At 34.0% G+C, this 23166-nt stretch overlaps 1 protein-coding gene across 1 annotated transcript in view; it reads left to right on the top strand.

The window, feature by feature from the left end:
* The window catches only part of LOC148620330 (uncharacterized), a 66625-nt gene extending 44457 nt beyond the window's left edge, over positions 1 to 22168 (top strand). Inside the window, exons 5-21 of the mRNA XM_088581122.1 lie at positions 1768 to 1909; positions 3480 to 3589; positions 6038 to 6145; positions 7326 to 7557; positions 9841 to 10053; positions 10902 to 11114; positions 11520 to 11794; positions 13299 to 13449; positions 13963 to 14070; positions 14364 to 14581; positions 15411 to 15533; positions 16375 to 16445; positions 16904 to 16944; positions 17221 to 17317; positions 17537 to 17636; positions 18111 to 18189; positions 19525 to 22168. Coding sequence (XP_088437248.1) covers positions 1768 to 1909; positions 3480 to 3589; positions 6038 to 6145; positions 7326 to 7557; positions 9841 to 10053; positions 10902 to 11114; positions 11520 to 11794; positions 13299 to 13449; positions 13963 to 14070; positions 14364 to 14581; positions 15411 to 15533; positions 16375 to 16445; positions 16904 to 16944; positions 17221 to 17317; positions 17537 to 17636; positions 18111 to 18189; positions 19525 to 19781 — 2538 coding nt within the window. The 3' untranslated portion in view covers positions 19782 to 22168. The remainder of the gene's footprint in view (positions 1 to 1767; positions 1910 to 3479; positions 3590 to 6037; positions 6146 to 7325; positions 7558 to 9840; positions 10054 to 10901; positions 11115 to 11519; positions 11795 to 13298; positions 13450 to 13962; positions 14071 to 14363; positions 14582 to 15410; positions 15534 to 16374; positions 16446 to 16903; positions 16945 to 17220; positions 17318 to 17536; positions 17637 to 18110; positions 18190 to 19524) is intronic.
* The last annotated feature ends 998 nt before the right edge of the window (positions 22169 to 23166 follow it).

Raw genomic sequence — 23166 nt, 5'->3', positions numbered from 1 at the left:
TCACCGTAGATCCACTAATCCAGATTGTTGGGATGCATTTTCTTTTCCCGTTGTATATTGAAACTTTAATACAGTTTAAAAGCACTTTTCTCTAATAAACCTTTTATATTTTTAATTGTCAATAATCTCAGAGATTTGTTATCAGCTACAAGAAAAATAGAAAAATGATCGAAGTCTTGGACAGAATTGCATTAAAATTGATATCCTCAACAAGTACTTGCGTGAGCACTTGGTAAATTCAATGTACTAAAAGAAATTCTCGCGTTGATAATTGTGAGTTTAATATTTACATTTTATACGTAGTACTTTGAGGAGATACTTGTGACAATTCTTTGAAGGATATATCCCTTTTCACTATATGCATTTGTTTTATGTCCATTAAAGTTTAATGTCTATCAGATAATGACAATTAAGGGGGAAAATCAAGGATTTCAGAACCAGAGTGCACAAATGTGCAGATAAACAAATTTAATGTACGTGCAATCAAAATCTGATACAGATTATTTTATTGTGTACTGATTTCCTTCTTACATTTTATTCAATAGACTGTCTATGATTTCGTTTTCCGGTCTACGCGTTTTTTAGACGGCCCACATATCGGTGTTCTGTGTTCTACGTCCCTCTTTGAATTCAACTTGCCATGAATAGGAAGGATCAACCAATCACCTTTTATAAACATTAGATGTGCATTTGTGTGGGCATCCAACACTGGATGAAAATAGCATCTTATTTCATATAGAAGCGTAGCCTTATGACACAATATATTCATTAACAGTTACCAATAATGAGTTGAGCCATGGCAGTCTCGTAGTCTAATCAATTATAATCAGCCTAATGTAATGGGCGATTTATGGAACCATAACGGTTAATTACAATGATGTCAAATCGAACGAGTCATCAATCATAATGACTTTGTCACTGCGTGGTGAAAAACGAAAGCTTCACTTCCGTTTTGATGATTTCAACTTCGATTAAAAATTATTGTCGCATACACTAAGATTCAATAGTAATAGAACCACCTTCATGCAATCGGAAACTTGGTCGATTTGTTTTGTAATCAAGGTTCCACCTTCACATCCGGAGCAATGCCGACACCATTAATTTGACATTTAGAAAGATCTACCTGTCCTGCCATTTAGGAGTCCGCCTCTGTTACTTATTTGGTTAATTTGTGTTTTTAGTTGTACATTGTTTTTGTATAAGGTACACATGTTTTTGGAATTTTGTATTGAAAACAACTTTGATAATTAATTTCAGGGGCGGATCCAGACACTTTGAAAAGTGCCAGCCGGGGTTACTCAGAAAAGGAGGTGCTAGGACATTATTTTTTTTGTCAATTTAACACATGCAAATAACAAATTTTACAATAAAAAGGAGAAACGCCAACCCCCCTGCGCCCCCCTCTGGATCCGCATTTGCATTTTTGTTCTCTATCTAAGTATCTAAAATGGTAATTAAATTCCAACAGACCTGACAAGGAAAGTAGACACACACAACAAAGAACACGAAATAATCAAACTAGTACATAGAAAGATACAAAATTAATGGACAACCCGGACTGCACTAAAAACAGGTGCACTGGTAGGATAGGCGTCCTCTGATTTTCTAGAAGCATCCGCTGAGTTGCAATGATTTCTATACCCAAAATATCATTAAGAGACTCAGATTTTGATTTTTTTTTCAAACAATGTTTTAGTCATCAAGTTGTATTACAACAACATTCATTGTGGCAATTACAATGTATTACAAATACCATTTAAAATTTAGGTAAAAGAAGCAATCGTTGACAAGGATGTTTCTAATTGTTCCCAGTATGATATTAAAGTGTTTGAGGATCCTTTAAACGTTTGTCATCCGGAGCAACTGACCGGATACCATGTTCCAAGCGATAAGACCTATTGCAGATTAGGTAAGACATCAAACACCAAGATGATTTTTTATTCTTAATTTTCATTAAACTATTAACACTGGTTTGAGTAAAACCACGCCCTTAACTGCGTGTACTGGTATATGTACTCTGTAACTTGTCGGGTCCGGGAAATCGCCGCTAATTTACCGTCATCGTCACGACTTTTCTCTTCGGCTTCTTTAAATTTCCTTACTTGTTTTATTGAATAATTATCTTATCCTATTTCCATTTATGATTTATTAGTGTATCTAGGCACATATCATTTCTAGCTCACCTGGCAATAGGTCTTGTGAGCTATTGCTATTACTTGGCGTCCGTCGTCGTCGTTGTCGTCGTAGTCCGTCGTCGTTAACAATTTTTCTAAACTCTTTTCTCCTACACTACTTTACCAATTAGAACCAAACTTGGTAAGAATGTTTCTTGGGGTATCCTGCATAGTACTAATGTATGAATTTTTGATCCATCGAAAAACATTGCCTCCGTTCCTAAAAAAGAACGTAGGGTCAGACAGTAGTTTTTCGCATATATCTCCAAAACCGTTAGGTTTAGCAAATTTCTGACATGTAGTAAAGGTGTTCAGCATAATGAGATCTATATGTGGTTAAATTTTCGTTTTAATCCGTTAAGCCATGTTGGAGTTATTGCCTATTTTCAACGTTTTTTTGCTATTTTTATTGTTATTTCCTTCAAAAATCTACTCTTCTGACACTATTTGCCCAATTGGAACCAAACTTAGTAAGAAAGTTTCTAGGGGTATCCTGCATAGAACTGATGTGGGGATTTTTGATCCGTTGAAAGACATGGCCCTTGTCACTAAAGATAGAACATAGGGGTATGACAGTAGTTTTTCGCATTTATCTCCGAAACCCTTAGGTTTAGCCAAATTCTTTCAATAGCTGAAATGATCCTTATTATTCAGAGTACAAAAGTCTTCAGGAATAAAAGTTGTCAGTTGTAAGAATTATTGCCCTTGAAAGGAGAAAATAAGTTGTTTTTTTACAGTGTTTAGCCAATATCTTGAAAACTATAATAGATAGAAAGAAAATATCAATTGCTGAATTGATCCTTATGTTGACAAGTCTTACAAAAGTCTTCTTGAGTCAAAATTGTTGGAAAACTTCTTGTTAAATTTATTGCCATTGAAAGGCAAATTTCAACAGGTGAGCGATTCAGGCTCCTGGAAATCTCTTGTTTTTTTTTGGTGTGTGTAAGTGTGTGTCGGGAATGGAGGCTGGGATGTGAACAAGCTCGAAAATATTTCATTTTTAGCAGAAGCTACCTAAGGTTATCTACATTGTTAAGTAATGGGGAGAAATGTATTGAATCGTTTTATTCCTGTCCAAGTCCATACCTGAGTAAAAAGCAGATTCGGTAAAATTGGATTTTATTTAAATCTCACCCCTTTCAGTAATTAAATGCCTGGTGCCACAACTTTTAACATATATATTAATAATAAAAAGAATATTGTCAGTACGAGTAAACACCGTTACGTTGTTTCAAACAAAAAAAAAAACCCAAAAAAACAAAAAAAAATCCCTTTCATGATTTTTCTAATTAAATCTTGTTTCAGCAATCAACGTTTCCCGAACTAAGAAACAACTTCCTGAGAACTATACATGTAATGTCGCAGTCATTGATGGCGGATATATGTTGGCATCAAATGAAAGCAAATCAGGATGGGTACGTCGAAAATGTTCTTTTATTTAAGATTTATTTTCATGATATTTACCATGCCAAGTACCTCTGTGCAATAAGTTGTTCAATTTGTACCATTCTGTTGTATTTCATATAAAAGGTCATTATATAGAAATAATTATCTTCATAACCACATTTCAAGGTGTGTAAGATAATGGCAAATTACAACATAAATCTGATTTTTTCCGACGCAGTCCCTATAGTTTAAATTTGCTTTTTACACTTTGACCTTAAAGACGGTCTTCTATGGAAACGCAAGTCACCAGATCGCAATTCTGTTTCCCGATTGGCCAAATACTGATAACTTAGCGGCGTTCGAAATAAACTGTATCGAAAATTGAAATTGCGTGCCATGCGTTATTTTCTTGAATGAATTAGAGAAAATTTTAAGTGAAAAGAACAAAATTTTACCGCCTCGACTATCTTGTTTTAAAGATATTACTTGCTTTTTTCTATTTTTTAAGCGACCATAAAAGAATACAACACAAATGAGTGATTTTAATTCGAGGAAACGCTTGCTCTTAATTATAATTCCAAGAAACGAATATCATGCACTTATAGTCTCAAGTATCACAAAGCTCTCGCAAAAATAAAAGCTCAGCATATTGATAATGAAATAGCTTAAAAAGGAGCATCTGGGTAGTAGGCATTGCCTAAATCAGCGCGCACCGTGAGCTTTACTATACATGAACCGTCTGTGCGAGACTCGTAAAAATAATAATGGACATTGCAAAGAGGGGAGACGACCCGGATGAAAATTTTGCTTCGCAAGTGCAATATTTTTATTTATATTTAACCAGTTAGCAAAATCAATATTTCTATTTGAAAATATGTCTTGTTAATTAATGGGGGAGTTTTTTTTTCATTATCATGAACTCGTGGATCGTTACGGTGTATCCATCTGCGCCATGAAAACTGATTTGTTCAATGTGTCATAGTTTTCCTTTCCTCTTTCGTCTACCCCGGACTTGACTTTTTATGAGCAACTCGGGGGTGTTTCTAGAAAAGCAGAGGACGCTTATTCTACCGGTGCACCTGGTCCATGCTCCCAGTTTTTAGTGGAGTCCGAGTTGCTCATTTGCTTTTGTTACTTTGTATGTATGATTTTCGTTACTTATGTTCTTTGTTGTGTATGTCTGTTTTCCATGTCTGGTCTTTGTCCCTGGATTACATTCTTTTGATTACCGCTATTACCTTGGTTCCCTTGATGACTTTCAATAAATAAATAACTTGAACAATTTTTCCCAAAAATTCTAACCCCATACCCCCCTTTTCCCTCGCTCTCAAAATGATCAATAACTTTATAGCACTTTGCAATGCTTTACATTTTTTATCCTTTAAGGGCATCTCTAGCAACATCCATTTTTGTTTTGGCCCGTACAGATACCGGAAATATTACAGCTCTCCAAGGATGGTGGGAATATTTTATACATATCATGTGACGTAAACAAAATTCAGACGACAGCTGCAAATTCCAAACAAGAAAATGATTCCCTTCCTATCTTAGAAAAGTTATGCTTCGATTTTGATAAAATAATCGGGAGTTTCAATTTTTTTTCCGAGGCGGGTTAGGTTCTTGACAACAGCGACAGTATAACAACGGAGATACACGTATGTACATCCGTGTACGTGGTGTTTCCCGAAGTTTTTATAAACATAACATTTACTTCTTTATATGAGTAAAACAGATTAGAAAAGACTTGAAAACTATCAGTAAAGATGAATATATTTTAACTGAAACGTAATCTTAAACTATGTTTTTTTTTATTTGTTTGATTGACAGAAATGATGAATTTTCTCCGTAAGGACAGTCACTTTTTGTTACTTCCGGGACATGACTTTTTTCCTTAGTATATTCATTTGGGGGACCTTAAGGGAAATTTAGAAAGTACACGTAATAACGGTAGAGCTCACACCGCTTCGCGGCGCTCTCTATACCATCTATAACAATATGATGGGATAAAAAGTTCATATTGTCTGACACATAATCACTGTCGTCAAGTCGGAAAAAAGGAAGCTGTGTAAGAATATAAATATGTCTTAATCAGTTTTAAACGATTAAGGCAAAAGTACATTGTGATATTGTAAGTTCAAAATTATTGCATGCATGCATTTTTACGATTTTTTTTATTTCTAGTAAAAAATAATTATATTTTTTGCTATTTTGATAGAAAATCCACATACATTTGTACATTTGTAAGCTTTATTAAAAATTCAACCATGATATTTTAAATCACAGCGATTTAAAGTCGCATTTTTTGCAATAACTTCATTTGAATTTACAATAAACACTTTAACTGATATATGAATTTTTTTTTTTTGCAGAAATAACATTTTGTCAATTCTATTAATGAAATGAAATTATGAAAAACGGAAAGCATAGAAAATGAAAATTCCCTCCTCATGTGTTCTATTTTCGACTTCTATTTCCAGGCAATACTAGAACTAAAATGGATGACGAATGCCAACAATTTGGGAAATGCTGACAAAAACCGTCAGATTCAGATAAGAATTAACAGAAACGCAGGAAGATTTACAAGGGTAAGTAGGTTATAAGATACATGTAGTCAAATATCTCTCCAAAGTGTCTGACCGTTTGCATACTTTTAAGTCGTTTAAGTCTCTCGCAAGAACACACAAATGATAATGAAAGGAAGAAACAAACTGATTGCTGCATGTACATGACTTGTACAATAACTTATTATACATGTATTCTGGAAACCTGCGTCTCATTAATCCATCAACGTTATTACAAGACTAGGTTCCCCCATAAAAAATCATTGGCACTGAGGGTTACATTTACTTGTACTATGAAAAACTAATACTTTTTGCTTTACTATTTTTTACATGTTTGTCTCGAAAACTTATGATGATTTGAGTTAAATTAAATTAACTAAATTAATAAATGAAATGCATTTTTATACATTGCACATATGAACAGTGACCATTAACTGGTTTATTATTTCAGTTTGATAAAAAAAAATAACATCCACACGGATGTTAAATCAATAAAATGCTTACCGAGTCCTACAGTTGTACTAACACGCGGTTCTCTAGTATATTTGTACGATTTTCACGCGAGCTTCAAATGATTATCAACTGAACAAGTAAATAGGGGGACTTCTAGTTATTTTTACAAGAAAAAAGTGTAAAGTGAAGTTTGTGTAAACTGAGTCACGTGAATCCTTACATGTAATGTTATTTCAATTTCGCGTGATGGTAGGTTCACGTGCATATTATGTAAAGTTTTGCCTTACTGTGTGCAAAATATTTTTTTAAAAAAAGTTCTGATTAACATGCATACACCAAGTATACATACATGTGCAATTATGTAATTTGATTTCAAAAGTATTTTACCCTTTTCTGATTAGATAAACAGGGCTTTTTAGTTTTGAGCCAAATTTGTATTAAGCTATTATATTACTTTTGCCACACAGGTGTGTATTATTTTGCACGACACCACTGTTAAAAGCAGATGGTCACAACAAAGAACATGAAATAACGAAAACAAAACACACAGAAAAAAAAAACAAAAGTAATTAAATGAGCAACTCGGACTCGACTAAAAGCATGGACAGGATGCATCGGCAGGGTAATATAGAGTGTGATAGGGAATAGAAAACACATTGTTTTCAAAGTGTATGTACAATTGCAAAATGTAATAATTGAGAATAAAATTATTGCTTATTATATTTGCTGTCTTATTCGTTTTTATTCTTAGGTTTACACTTTTCCAAAAACCACTACGAAGACTATATACTACATGAATCTTCCTAAACATGCCTTTGCAATAACAGCAGACGGAACGGTGTACATCGATAATGTCACCAAATTGTATGGGACAGACGTTGTAGCTAAAGTGACCATTACTGCTCATCCTAATGAGACTGAGACTGAGCTATTTATATTGTTCATAGGGACATACACTGGTTCACACACGGACGGTGCTTGTGGTAAGTAAACTTTACGCGATTAAAGGTGGATCGAGATTGTGGTGAGTATAATATACGTATCCTGGATCAAAGATGGATCGGGATTGTCATAAGTATAGTATACGTATCCAGGATCAAAGATGAATCAGGATTGTGGTGAGCACAGTATACGTATCCGAATCAAAGATGGATCGGGATTGTGGTGAGTATGAGTATTTTAGAGAGAGGATGGATCGGAATTATGGTGAGTATTGTGTACGAATCCTGGAAAAATATGGATCGGGATTGTGATGATTATAGTGTACATATCCTGAATCAAAATATGGATCGTTATTGGGGTGAGTATAAATATCATGGATTCAAGATGGATCAGAATTGTGGTGAGTATAAGTATCCTGGATCGAAGATGGATCGGGATTGTGGTGAGTATAAGTGTTACGGATTGTAGATGGGTCAGGATTGTGGTGAGGATAGTTGGATGGATACTTTGATTGGTTCACACAGGAATGCGGTTTGAAGTCAGATTACATTCATTGTTGTGATTATATTAGAACTTTCGACCATAGCGCTAGGTTTTTTTAGTATTCCCAGTCTTATATTTTATGAAATATACATGTACTTTAAAAATCATATATTATAATATATATATATATATATATATATATATATATATATATATATATATATATATATATATATATATATATATATATATATATATATATTATAATATATATATATATATATAGACAACTGTTTACGTTGTTTTCATCTAATTTTGTCGTATTGACGTTAACGTTTTATCAATTTTTATGACGTTTGTACCCATGGTACTAGTAAAATATATTCCCTGAGTAAGGTGGGTACACCACCGATACGTTGGAAATATGTATATATGTAGCAGGGTTTGAAAAATTCCCAACGATGTTAGAACTGTCAAATTTGCGATGCAAATTTTGGGTCGTTCCCTCCGCGGGACTCTAACTCGTACCGCTATGACCGTCACTGGCCGGGTCATTCCTTATCGAAGATTAATCTAGGGTTGTAACTTAGTACACGATGTATGGTAGTACGGGACAGCTCATCTAGGTGTTGTTATGAAGGATATAGGATCAAATTAATGGTACATGTCGCATATTTGACAGTTCTAACATCTTTGGAAATTCCCAACGATGTTAGAACTGTCAAATTTGCGAAGCCAATTTTTGGTCGTTTCCTCCGCGGGACTCGAATTGTGCAGGCGGTGTTGCCATAGCTGTCACAGTGGTACGAGTTCGAGTCCCGCGGAGAGAACTACCAAAAATTGCTTCGCAAACCAATTTCATCTGATGGAGCAGTGTAAATTTCAAATCTTGAAAACAATGCTCTTATATAAATGGTTCAATTTTTGTTTGTTTGTTTATTTGCTGTTATTCGCAAAGAATGGTAGAAGTGGTACTGTAATTAGTAATGTTTGAAAACAGATCTGAATACAATTACAGATCCACAATAGTTTTAATTTGTTTATCACGATACTACTTAACTAATTACTGGTGTATGTAATAGCGTGCATATTGTGTAATTTTCTTTTTTTATTAAAAATCTTCAAAGATCAACGAGATTTTTTTCTTTATTTTTCTATAGAGGATACGTTGTATCACTTTCAAAGCTATTTATGTAGAGTTAGCATGGTAAAGGATTAGAGATTTGATTCCTTGATATACGCGATAAACGAAGCTAATCCCAATAAAAAAGACAACTTATAAAAACACCTGACTCTATTGCGTAAACCTAATTCAATAATGATGGAATTTGAAACTCAAAAATTGTGATTCACAAGGTCATACTTAACAATGAAGAAATCCCTAAACTAAACGACTGATAAGAATGAAACACGGTACTTCATTAATGTGTTTGAAAGATAGAATTTGATTTTCTCATAAAATCAGGCAAAACATTTTTTTTTGAAAAGTTTTATCCAATTTTAAACTGTTGCCGTAGGAACCATGCTTAAACTATAATTTACCCCAAGGACTAAAATGATATTTTTATAATGCATGCATGTACGTACACTGTATGACATAAAAACCAATATGTTTAATGAAAAGTTTATTGTCTAGGATTTAAACGCTACTTGAAATTAGGACTCAGATCTTTGATTCCAGAAAAAAAACTTATTGCGTTTCTAATTCTATTTAACATGCATTTTAAATTATTTCATTTGCGTGCATGTAGCCAATTAGTTGTCAGAAAACTATGGTTTGGTTCGTGTTATTGTACTATTGAGCAATTTAAAGTTTTCACGTTTTACCCTTTTAATTTTAGACCATTCGTGCTCAAGATTTATGACAAAATCACACTGCGAATCCGGGTGTGGGTTAGGTGCTCCATCTGGAAAATGTATATGGCGAAATGGCGTTGAGACCGGTGGACCAGTTACAAAGTACGCAACGTGCTCACCAGATATACACACTTGTCCTGACCAGAAGTGTGATTCTCTGGAAAAGGCAGATTTAGTATGCCCACAAGACTGTACAAGTGAGTAAAAAAGTTTTCATGTAAAATTTACACTATATGCAATGCGTTTCTATTGTTGCAGAGGTGTAAATCAACTATTTAAAACCGTTAAAAGTTAATGATGAATGGGTACATTTACCAGTAACACCCTTAAAGTAGTTGTCAGATTAAGTTTTTTTGAAATTCTTAAATTACTATGGATTGTAATAACTACCACTAATTTATGCCAAGCAACATAGAAATTACGTGTTATTATATAGATAGCAGTGTTTCATGGAATGAATTCACACAGTGAAATATAAATTCGGTAATTTCACTCTCGGATTTTCTCCCGCCAAAACGTCATAACTTTGAAATCAATCCGCCGTTCACAAATTTTGAAAATTTATGCTGAAAATAGCAACGAATAATCGAGAGAATCTATATAACAAATACATTTATAGGATAATCAATTGGTTATCGTGAATAACCAAAATATGTAAAGAACGTAGTAAGATTTAACTCGTGCGCGGATCAAGTTCCGCACACTCGTTAAATCTAGGCGTTCTTCGGCACTCGTGATCGTATTTTGGTTATTCACTCCTTTCAATTAATTATTCTATTATTATTTATTACTACGTATATACATATATGCATTATCAATTGGAAATAAGAAGACCTAAAAGTACACTGTGCATGCTTTATGCAAAAAATCACATGCTTTTTAATTCTTGAAGCCGAATCCAAGCTTCGTCTTTCCTACATTTAAACGTGTGTAGAGACTGCATATTACATTGTAGCAAAGCATAGAAAAATAACTGGGTACGTACGTCCACATTTAAAATTGGAGGAGGAATTGTAACGCACTAGTTTTTCTTTTTTTCATTCAGCCAAAATAGTAGGTCTTGCGCAGATCAATCCAGCGACAGGAAAAGGAATACTGCGAGCTACTAGTCCTTGTTGGTGTGACTATGAAGGTGAATGTACTTGCTTCAGCAGCCCGAAGTTTTCTACGACAACTGTCAAGCCACTCAGCCCAGGGACATACAACAGTTCCTCCAAAGATAGAAACCAAACTGTCAGAGTTGATCCAGTACTCGATGGTAATAAATTGTTATCAATATTATGGTCGAAGTTCCACTATGATTTCATTCCGATGCCCGCCTTTGGTACCAAGTTATTTAATTTTTGAAGAAACTGCATACACTTATTTAATTAGTAGTAAATGAAGTGTAGATAACAAGGAGTTTCTGAAAATATTGACCTGCAACTCTGATGAATTCGGGAGCTTTCAATAATGTTAACCTACAGCTAGGACAATTCTGGTCCTTATATCTTTAGTATGGCACTATTTACTTTCTCAGATATTGGGAAACCACATCACAGTCACAAGGTATTGTAAACAATTTAAATAATGACATTTGATTAACATTTTACCTATACAGAAGTTAAATACAAACATTTATAGAAAATATTTGCTTCATTTTGTGTGTGTGTGTTTTTTTTAGATAAACTAAACAGTAGCGATCACAGTGTATGCGATATAGACTGCAAAATCACAATAGCAACTATATGCGGGTGTATTAGTGCTCTTGTGTGTTTGTTTGTCCTTATTTGGAAAACGAGACGGTTCAAATGTCAACGGAAAAAGACACTGAAACACGTAGGTAGCGTAGCATCGATGTCGGTCATACCGTCAGATTACCTGGATGATAGAGACTATCGGACACATTCCTCCCCTCAATATGGACCGTATTACAAAGAGTCAACGACAGGTAGCATGGTAAGTAAACAAATATCTTCCCTGTATTTTACTTTGGTCAGCTGTAATATGAGGTCATATTTGAAGTGCTTTCGTGAATAAGAAACCTTCAAAATATATTTTTTTTTCATGTGCTACATGTACAGTCTGTAAGGATAAGTATACTAAACATGTGATAAACGTGTTATGGACTGATGTCATGACAAAACTAATTATATTCGTGTTTTAATATCACTGAAAATGATGTTTTGACAATATGCTGTCCATGATTTTATAAATGAAAGACAGATTTGAAAAAAAAACTACTGAATTATATTTTGAGGTGGTATAAGTGTATCATTAAAATATCTAAAATATTCCATAATTCAATACTGTTCCACTAGTAATAGGGTAATATCCACCTCTCTTCATTTCTCTTTCGTCTATCCCTGACGACATTTTATGAAAAAAATCAGCGAGTGTTTCTAGGAAAAAAGAGGACTCTTCCCCTTCCGGTGCACCTCGTCCATGCTCACATACTTTTAGTGAAGCCCAAGTTGCTCATTTACATTTGTTTCTTTCTATGTGTTATTTTGGTTATTTTATGTTCTTTGTTGTGTGTGTGTTTTCCATGTCTAGTCTTATCTTTGGATTATACTCTTGTGATTTCCGCTCGAATCTTTGTCCTCTTGATCTTATATTTTTTTGTGCATATTTAATTTTTGGTATAAGAGGCAGTTCTAGCTTGACTTGGCGCTCATGTTCGTTTACTGTCTGCTTTTGTTTCGTGATAAGCATCACTGTCCATTTCTCTCTTCGTCTAGCAAAATTAATGCTTTAAAAATATATATTAACATTAATGATATTGAGATGTCTATACAGTGCGTAGAAAATGGCCTAAAGTTGTTATGTAATAATACGTTCTAATAATTATATGATTTTTGTTTCATTCCATTTACTGATGCTATGAAAAACTACTAGATAAGTTTACAAATTAAATTACCTATGTTATGATTTTCAAGGGTATCTATTCTGCCTTAAAGCGTTCAGCCTCTATTATTGGATTTTATATTGGATGCTTTCCTTACGCGCGTGTGATTCAAGTTACGGTATATTCATGACTGCTTGAAAAAATCTGGTGTTTTCAGATGTTTTGCTTATCCAATTGAATTCATTTATTCTTTTTATTTATATACTCGTCTTTTTGGCAGATTTATAGTTTCATTGGCTGGTTTCCATTCGTCCGATCATTTTAGAATGAAATTCAAATAAATGGGTTCGCTCACGTGTTTGAACTTTGTAAATTTAAACGATAGCTTTAGAGAAAAGATAAAAAAGATGATTCCAACTTTCCCCAGCACATCTTGTCCCAATACAACAGGAGACAGATTTATAATAGTTCCTATAGAACTTGTTCTTGTATCCTGGAATACAATTGTAATGTATACTTATTTGTAGCTCTCATGTAATCATATACATGTAGAATGAATACTAATTAAACTAAGTCAAAACGAAAGCTGGCATTAACATTTTTTTATTGAAACAGCCCGAAGATGCCAAATGGGAAATTGACAGAGACAATCTCCAGTTAGATGTTACACTCGGTGAAGGAGAGTTTGGAAAAGTTGTCAAAGCAAAGGCATTTAACATTGATGGCAAACAGACTTACACCGATGTAGCAGTTAAAATGTTGAAAAGTAAGTAGGGAAAGGGAGATAATACATGTTTATACTGCACTTGGTGGTGACAGACATTTTTGTTATTGACAGTCTTCTCAAAATTGAAACTAAAAGGTTATTTTTTCTATTTGAACAAAAGTTGAAAAAAGAAATGAAAAAAAAGAAACAATTGTAAGATGGCAGTCTTTAAAAAAACTATTCTGTAAAAATGCTATTATCGACAAGAACCACTTTTTTTGCATCCCTTCAAACACATCGTGTTTTGAACTCGGATTCTCATGTTTAAGTCTTGGAATCCTAAATACAGTACAGGTTGATTTGTCATTTTTATAACCATAAAACTGGAAGGTCCGGGAGTCTTTCCCTAAATACGTTAGCCCGTATCGACCGATCGTCAAGAGTCGTTTTTGGATTCCAATTATTTCAGTTTTAGGCTTACGTTCTATCAAAGTACAGAGATATGCAGCAGTCACGATTTTAGCTCTAATGATAATATTTAGGTTACAAGTCGTCAATTCATTTTTTTTTCAGACTGCGCCTCGACAGTAGAACAACAAGCTTTGTGGTCAGAATTTAACCTTCTAAAGGATGTACAACATCCTAATGTTATACGGTTGCTGGGTGCCTGTACCCAAAATGGTGAGTCTTTGCTAAATCAGTCATTCATTGTTAAGTGGATAGTTATTTTGGTTCCGGTTGCTGTTTGAGGAAAAAATCTTTAATTATCCGGATGTTACTGCTTATAAATCAGTTTTGATAATAACTGCTTTTCAGTTTTGCAAGTACATAAACATAACAATTTATATGTAGACATAAAGGGAATCGTATTTTCTCGCAAGCAACTTGTTTTCTCTAAGCATTTTAACGAACACTGTTATATGTGCATACTTTAATGAATGATTACATTTTGGGACTGTTTTTTTTATTTTAAGGACCAATTTATCTGATAGTCGAATACTGTGAACACGGGTCGCTATTATTCTACCTTCGGAATTCAAGATTGGAGGAAAATGGCTATGTAAACCAAAGATATAAACCAAACAAACCAGCGAACGGTAGCAGAGAACCACCGGAACTTCTCACTGTTAGAGATCTGTTATCGTTTGGTTGGCAAACAGCAAAAGGAATGCAGTACTTAAGTGAAATAAAGGTAAGGGAAATGACTAAGAAAGTACTAGGATAATATAAGGGGAGTGGCTATACATAGTAGGATTACAGTAGTGAGTAATATAAAGACAGGGGAGTGAAATTTAGGAAGAGGAATGAAATTTGAAAGAAAAACGGGGGGATAAAGGGAGAATAGTGCAATAAAAGATAGAGAGTTAAAAAACATAATGGGGAAGTAAAGAAAGGACGTGACATAGATATGAAAGTAAAATTAAGACAAATGAAATAAATGTAGGAGAGGAATATAAATGTAGGTGTGTGAAATAAATGTAGAGGCGATTGTTGATCGTAGAGGAATGGAATCATGATTTGATGGTAATTTCAAACAATGCACTTATAAACTAAGGTCTAAAATTCGGTAATCAGGGGAGATAAGGACACCTTATTCATTACGAATTCGTATGTAGTATCCAGAAACAAAGGAGAGGTTCCTAGATTTCTACACACACCAACCCTACAATGAAATGAATAGGTTTTCTTGTATTGTCTATAAAAAAATGAAAATTCTGTCAGTTGGTATTTTTATAGCTTTGGATAGCAGTGAAGTTGTAAAAATGTATTAAACATGTGCACACATTGACAATTGAATGTTGACTTAAGTGTTTAGAGACCTTTTCAACAGCAAAATCCTAATTAAAAGCATGCATATTACAGCTAGCCAACAGTGTTAACATCCTTGTGCTTTTTGAAACTTTTACTAGCGCCAATATATTTGAACTTGGAATTACAGTGTATCAAAAAAAACCCAGTTATCTGCCTTAGTTTTATATTTTACCATAATCTTTAAAGTAGTGCATTGTATCTTTTTGCAGTTGGTACATAGAGATTTAGCGGCAAGGAATATTTTGGTTGGCAGTGGGAAGGTACTTAAAATATCAGATTTCGGACTGACTCGTGATGTATATGAGGCAGACACATATCTTAAACAGAGCAAGGTAATTAAGAATAAGTTAAGGATACAATTCATTGCATTTATAGGTCGTAGTTAGAAGTATGTATTCCTGCGTCGACGAATTATGAAATATCCCCATATATGGGATAATCAACAATAATTATATTTCTTGCATATTTTTCAAAAAGAAAAGACCAGTATCTATCATTTCATAACTTTACATTCATAATTATCATATTGGTATCCCTTCAAAGATACTTAAGTAACACTCCATATAATAATCATGCTAAATGTGATACATGGTTGGAAAGCCTACATATTTTTATGTTTGATATTTTGTATAAAATACTTAAGTAAACCGAAAATAACATATGAATTTTCATTGAACCCTTGTTCATAAGTGATATAAATTATACAGAATGTACTGTAGAATTCACAGGAAAGGGGGACAACCCTCTCTGTGACAGTAAAATACAGTAGAAACCATTGGATTTTCAATGTGAATTATCTCCTAAGAGCAGACAGATTAGAATGCATGATTATACATTATTTTGTTTTAATTTCCATCATATAGAACTATAAAGCAACAAAAATGAAAATGTGTATTTTCATTGTGTGTGTTGGGGGGGGGGGGGGTGGGGGTAATTACATATTACATAATTTGCATGATTCTTGACTGGAGTACTACTTAACACTTACCATGTTAAGATATAAAAAAATGATCTTCAAAAACTAATTTGTGGTCTTAAGACAACAGAAAATTGAGGTATTTTAAAGATGCTATAAGCATTCCTGGTATAAAATGTACAATATCTTTTAATATCCCATGTAGCAACATTAAACTTTTAAATTCTTAATGACAATTTATATGTACAATTATTTAGGGTCGAATTCCAGTGAAGTGGTTGGCTCCAGAGTCGTTATACGCACAAATATATACAACACAGAGTGATGTGTAAGTCTTAAGTTATTTTATACAAAATCAATGAATGTTTTTGTTGTGTTTATTTCTAGTGGTCTTTTCTGTGGTTTATCCTGGTATACGTGTACATGAAAGTGGAATATGTTTAAATCAAGCATCTTTCAGACTGAAATGTTTGTCCTGTTTAGGCAGGTTTTGTCGTACAAAAGGGTTAAAATATATATCAACTGACTAATAGGAACACAAAGTTAACGTTTTGTAACAGGGCAAGGAACCGCTCATCCTTGATCTGGCACAATTTCAGGTTGACATACGTTGCAATTGTTTACATGTAACCCTGTCGCATCGAGTCTCAGACCGATTGCAATCGCTTCAGATTTGATAAGTGTGAACAAGGTCTTACATTGTATGTCACTGCTTTTATAATGATATTATATTACCATAATATGGTATAATATAATATAATATAATGTTCATATATTACATTTCAGGTGGTCATTTGGTATTGTGTTATGGGAAATCGTCACCCTTGGTAAGTTGAAAGGTGTTATCAATGTACATATAAAATAACCTACCGGTTAACTGAAAACTTTTTTTGAGAAAAAAAAATGTCTGTAACAGAAAGTCAATAATGACCATTCATTGTCTAACTAACTGTTTCTGTTTTTTGAATGGACATTATAGAAGCATGTGATAGCCATTGATAAAGAATTTGAATATTAGGATATAAAACGTGTTCTTTGTCAAAGTTGTTTCATATCCACAGCACATCTTAGAAATATTTACAACTGACAGTTACTTTTATCAGGTGCTCCGCCATATCCTGGTGTACCCCCAGAACGGCTGTACAACTTATTACTGGCGGGCTACAGAATGGACAGACCAGAAAACTGTTCAGATGAGCTGTGAGTAAAGTTAAAACAGTACACATTGAAACAATATGTCTCTGCATCAAAATATATTTGTATGCAGTATTTCACTGCAAGGTGCCCATTTTCACAGTTCTACTTCATTAAGTCTCAAATCGTTCTCTTTTTGAAATAAGGCAAAGTTTTTACATGTAGGTACGGTATTCTAGTAAATGATAATCGTCTCAAGTTTACTTATGAATTAATTTTTTATAGGTATGCTGTGATGCAAAAATGTTGGAAAACAGACCCACAAGATAGGCCAAATTTTGCAAAATTGGCTGACATCTTTGACAAAATGCTGCAGCAAAAGACGGTAAATACTTCCGCCAACAGCATGCTCTATTCTGCTTACGAAATGCTTTATAACTAAAATCGGTGGTTTCACAAAGGTTATAAAAGGCACTGTTGGTAAAAACAACGATTTAAATTTCAGCAAATGATATTGTTCAATCTATCGGTAAAATAAAAATTGTGAAATCTATATAAGAAATGAAATTGTTTACATCTTTATGAAGTAGAGGTACCTTTCTGTATTGCGTCGAATGGTAAAGACAGGGTTTATACTTTTTGGATTCTCATAGATGTGTGAATGATGAAGTGTTTCCTAGAAGTATGTGTACATGTATTCGTGTTCATTTATGAACAGTTAGAACAACACTAAAAAAAAGATTCTACCAAACGTTTCCATTTTTGTACGACAGCTCATTTTAAGAAAATCAAATTTGAATCTGGGTCTAATTGCTAATAGTTTATTGCCTTGAAACCTAGATTTCCTTCATATCTACAGGAATATTTGGAGCTGACAGGAGGTTTTGATGATGACGCTAATGATCTTTTTGGTAATCGTTATGCACCATCTGTATCAGGTAATTATATATCAAATAATTTAATATTTGAACTTTAGTTGTAAGAAGAAGTTAATATGTCTAAAATATGCAATTGAGGTTCAGATCTTGACTTATAGTCGGCGTCACATAAATAACATACTGTTAAAATTTGAATAAAAATATTTTCTACGACTTTATTGACACCTACCGTCGTTTAAATTGTCTTAAATGACTTGCTCATTCGTTTAGCCAAACGGCTTCTCCCTAAACATTGAATCGTTAAATTCCGGTCAGATTTTAATTCTAGGTGGCAATATTTACATTGTAAAAAGTCGGCCATGTTTACAGTGATCGGGTTGCTAGGAGATGTTGTTTACGTTTAAATGGTTTGTCCAAAAACCGAAGAACCCAGAATGCAATTCGGTGTTATTTCGGATATCTCGGATTTATTTTACGCGAACAACGTATAATACCGAGAAGTTGATCAAGCAGACGATTGTCACCGGAGTTCGACGGGAACTTACGCACTTCGTTTGTAAACAAATCGTCCCGTAAAAACCAACATGGCGGATATTAGTATGGGATTTTCCCGTAAGGATTTGTTACGCATGATTTAAGCTAATAAGCGACTTGTTTTTGAGAAGCTGTTTGGCTAAACGAATGAGCAAGTCATTTAAGACAAATTAAACGACGGTTGGTGTCAATAAAGTCGTAGAAAATATTTTTATTCAAATTTTAACAGTATGTTATTTATGTGACGCCGAGTATAGTAAATTTGACAAATTCTATAACAATTTGAAATATCCCTTAAAACAAACAAATGATTATGAAAACACTAAGCTGTAAGTATGGAACTGTTCAGATAAGTGTAACACTTATTGAATAGGGGATTGCGCATTTTCCATGTTAAGTATGTTTTATTCCCCATTTTAATCCTATAAAAATTACACATTGTCAATCAATAAATCCTGTTTCCAGTTTTAGTTATTGCACTACTACTGCATCAAAAAAGTTTTTTTCTTAAATCGTTTTGACTCACAACTTGTTTGTCATGCTAGATGGATTTTATTTCTCAACAGATATAACAATGGGAGCCAACTGTGCCCGTTGCTCCACAGTCTGTTCGTTCTCTCATGTGAGGCAGACTTAAATAACAGATTTGGTTCGAAGGAAAGAACGGTGCTAAACTCCCAGATTTAGTGGAATACCATGATCTTTCGTCTTATCATGGTATCCTTTCTTTTATGTTGATGTATTTGATATTTTGAATTAAAATCCAAAATGGCTTTATAAATATGTTAGAAACAGTTTATCTTAAAACATGTAACATGTGCTACTTACTAATTGAAAGTGTTTTCTCTTTGATTGATGCAGGTATATCAATAGTTGGAAATAGACCGTCCGCGATACATTCCGAACAAACACAAATCGACAACCGGAACAATGGAAGTTCTTATTTAACCCCAGCATTAACAAACACGGTGGACCCGTGTTTGTCGGATGTGACGTCATTAAAACGTGAGCCAAGTGACTCTTCAGAAATGGCGTCATTATTGACTGAGAGGAACAATAAAAATCCATTTGTAAATGAAACAGTAACCAGTCGAAAAGCTGAACAAACAGTGGTATAACTACAAAAAAAAATAAACTGAATGTTATACATCGCTTAGTCAAAAATGAGTGGGAACTTTAGTTCAGATTTTATGACGTAATCAATGGAATCAAACTCCGGCTGTGATGGTCAGGTATTGACATGTTCCATTGTGATACTCTGTTAGATTGAACAAAATGGATCAGATTCTTCAGAAAACGTGTCTAGTGTGTTTTCATATACTAGTAGTACATTGTGTACATCTAATCACAAAAAAGTATTGTGATTAAGTTTATTTTCTGAAACTCTATACAATATGCAAGACAGATGTACATCCTGTAAGTAAACAATGATTATGTATCCCATTTATATTTTGTTTGTTACTGTGTGTTGATCTAGTCATGATTGTGATCAAACCGATCTCTACCTTATATATTTCTTAAGGATTTTAGACAATTTTAATTATGGTATTTGACATTCATACTGTTTTCATATTATAAAAACAAAAAAACATAAGAAAGGCGTTGAGGTTCGTGATATCACTTCTACTCCTGCTGCTGATTTAAATGTATGGTTAAACTGCGTTATGCCAACAAACGATTTTAGCACATTTGAAAGTTTTAGATTAAATGAGGACAAAAAATGCAGTAGCATGAGTCACTTCACTAGAAAATGCATTTCTTTATCAGGACACTGAATACATCCAGAAATGAAACATTTACCCGCCAACCTTCTCACTGTGCATGAAATCGATCAAGCTCAGAACAGCGTCTGACTTTTGACTCTAGTCGCTGTAGATAGCCCTCAATATTGCAAAGTCGGGAAATAAGTGAAAATCAATGATATTATGCGCTGGAAAGAAGCTTAATTTGAATAATGTCCGAGAATTTCGAAAGGCCAGTCTGCAACGGTTAGTAAGAGAGGAAACGAACGTGTGTCCCCAACTGGAGCTTGGGATAAGGTGCATGTTTATAGCATCTTATTCGAATAATTGCGTATACGAGCAGGAATTATTGGTTTACAATGATAAGTGAGTGTGATAAGATTATAACGGGTATTTTTTATATTTTTTTTCTCAATTATGATTTTTTTATCTATTCTTGTGCCAATAATCTTTCGAAATTAAACCCAAATACCACTGACCTAAGGAACAATTTGTACCGTGGATGTAATTGGATCGAGCTGCTTTTCTGCCACTTTGGATAATCGTTTACGCTATGACTAACGTAGATTTCGTATATCCCCTCATTCATTGTGAACAAAATCTAAAAACCACACAAAGGTGCCAGTCCCTGTACGAATCGGGCAAATTTGGTAAACTATGAAACATGCATGACAAACCCAACCGATCTAATGGTAAGATTGTACGCGTAATTGCCCATCTGTCCAACAATCAATTACCATTCTCTCTCTATTTTTCAGAAGAAATTGATTTTTTTTTTCGAATGAATACAACTAGAAAACTAAACATTTTTACACTGTTAATTGCACCCTAACTATTCATGTACAATATATTTTAATGGAATTGTCTCATTTCACCAGCCCCGTGCAGGTCCGGGTGTTAAAAGAATAGGCCTGCAGCAGCGCTAAGCTTGTCGTAAAAGGCGACTAAATAGTGCTCATAACCCTAGCCGGGGGCTAGGGCGCTTTGCCCACAGAGCAACTGGGATGTGTGCCCCAGGTGGTTGAATGGGGTACTCCTGGCGTGTTACATGCTGGGGTTGTCAGGCTATGGTACGGAAAACCTGACCGCAAACCATAGTGGTTGACCGTGTTGGGAAAGATGCCACGTTCCTCGCACGTTAAAGAACCCTACTGTGGTATTCTCCCGGAGTAGGAACCATAGGGCTCCGCCACAGGAGGCTAAATTGCTCGACCCTACCCACCTCTCCCTATTTCCAGTGGCGATCAAAATTTGTCGACCCCTTTGTCCTTGTGCCCCATCTCTTTTTCATTTCATCATCATTTCATGTTCATTTTATCATCAATTTCATTTTCATCGTCTGAATATAGCTGAAATATTGCTGCTCGGACGTTAAACCCCAACAAACAAAACAAACAAAACTCATTTTACCAAAACTGTAATTAATTGGCCCCTGAAACTAATTCTTGAAGCTTTTTGGTACTAAAATTACATTGCCAAAATGATGTTATTTGTCCACGTTTCAGTTATTGTTTTGTTTTGTACAAAGACTGGCATGTATTTTTCACCTTTCTGATGTAGCTTGAGCTTAACATAACCAGAGTGTACTGTAACTGTTCGTGCTCTGGAACGTAATTTTCAAAATAATTGACAGATTTTAATTACTAAATATATACATTAAGTATGTGTGGCTTATTCTTAATTTGATTTTTTTTTGTGTATATACATTTATTGATGATACAAATGTATTATCCCTATGTATATTCAAATAAATATTAAACTATTGTCTTGTGTTAATTTATTTTGATACCATAATTCTAATATGGCACCACTTCATGAAGTATATATCGGAACTACCCGGATATTTTCGCTGCATTATGTTTTTTCTCATCTATAAAACGATAAGCCAGGGCTGATGAATTCCGATCGGTAAAACTCTAAGATCCTCATAGAATCACCAAAAATATCGTTCGTTGAATCATACATGTATTTGTCGAGCTTTTACGTGCGTTCCCTGCCATGTTCGCCTGCTATTGAAACTGAGTATACATGTATCACTAAAAGAATTTAATTATAGCATTAAAACATGTCAGTGAACACAAATAAGAGCTCCAATATGCAAACAAAATTTTGGTGATAAAAAATACTGGTCCATGGGCCCGTGGTTTCTTTGTCAAAGTTCACTAATGGTTTGATTTCTAAACAATTTCATTAGACTGACGTCACCGTCATGTGTCTGTTTCAATTTAATGGATATACCATGAACATTAAGCCAGGGTGCACGAAAAGAACTATATTGGTAAAGTTTATATCCTTAGTATAATGATATTTTCAAACCAAAGCACGTGCTTGTTGCAACAGATCACATTCAAAAGTACATTAGTTGTCAGAACGAATGCCGGAAAATGGCAATTCCAAATGAATCGAATTCAACTCATGTACATAATGGATGTTCTATTTAAACTCTTAAAATAAAAGGAATATAAAAAAAACACTAAGTCACTGTTATACTCTTACAATCACATAGGGGAATTTGTCCGATTGAACATTTTTTAAAGCTGCATTAGCTGCCAAATTTGTTCAGTTTTGATTCTACTAATATTTTCTGATACAATAAAATAGGATTGTACTAAAGCAACCGAAGTAATTGCTGTCGATACCTATAGAATATTGTGAAAACAACGTTGTTAAGTCGGATGATATCGGTAGGTCTGATCTAATTATATAAGCAAGAACTGTACCTTTATTTTTGTATAAAAAACATTTTTGGATCATTTTATCA

This window comes from Perna viridis, chromosome 4, assembly GCF_037379345.1.
Source record: "Perna viridis isolate PV_CMFRI_1.1 ecotype Kerala chromosome 4, ASM3737934v1, whole genome shotgun sequence".
NCBI lineage: Eukaryota > Metazoa > Mollusca > Bivalvia > Mytilida > Mytilidae > Perna > Perna viridis.
Note: the sequence above shows the minus strand (reverse complement) of the source record. Positions and strands in the feature narration are given on the sequence as shown.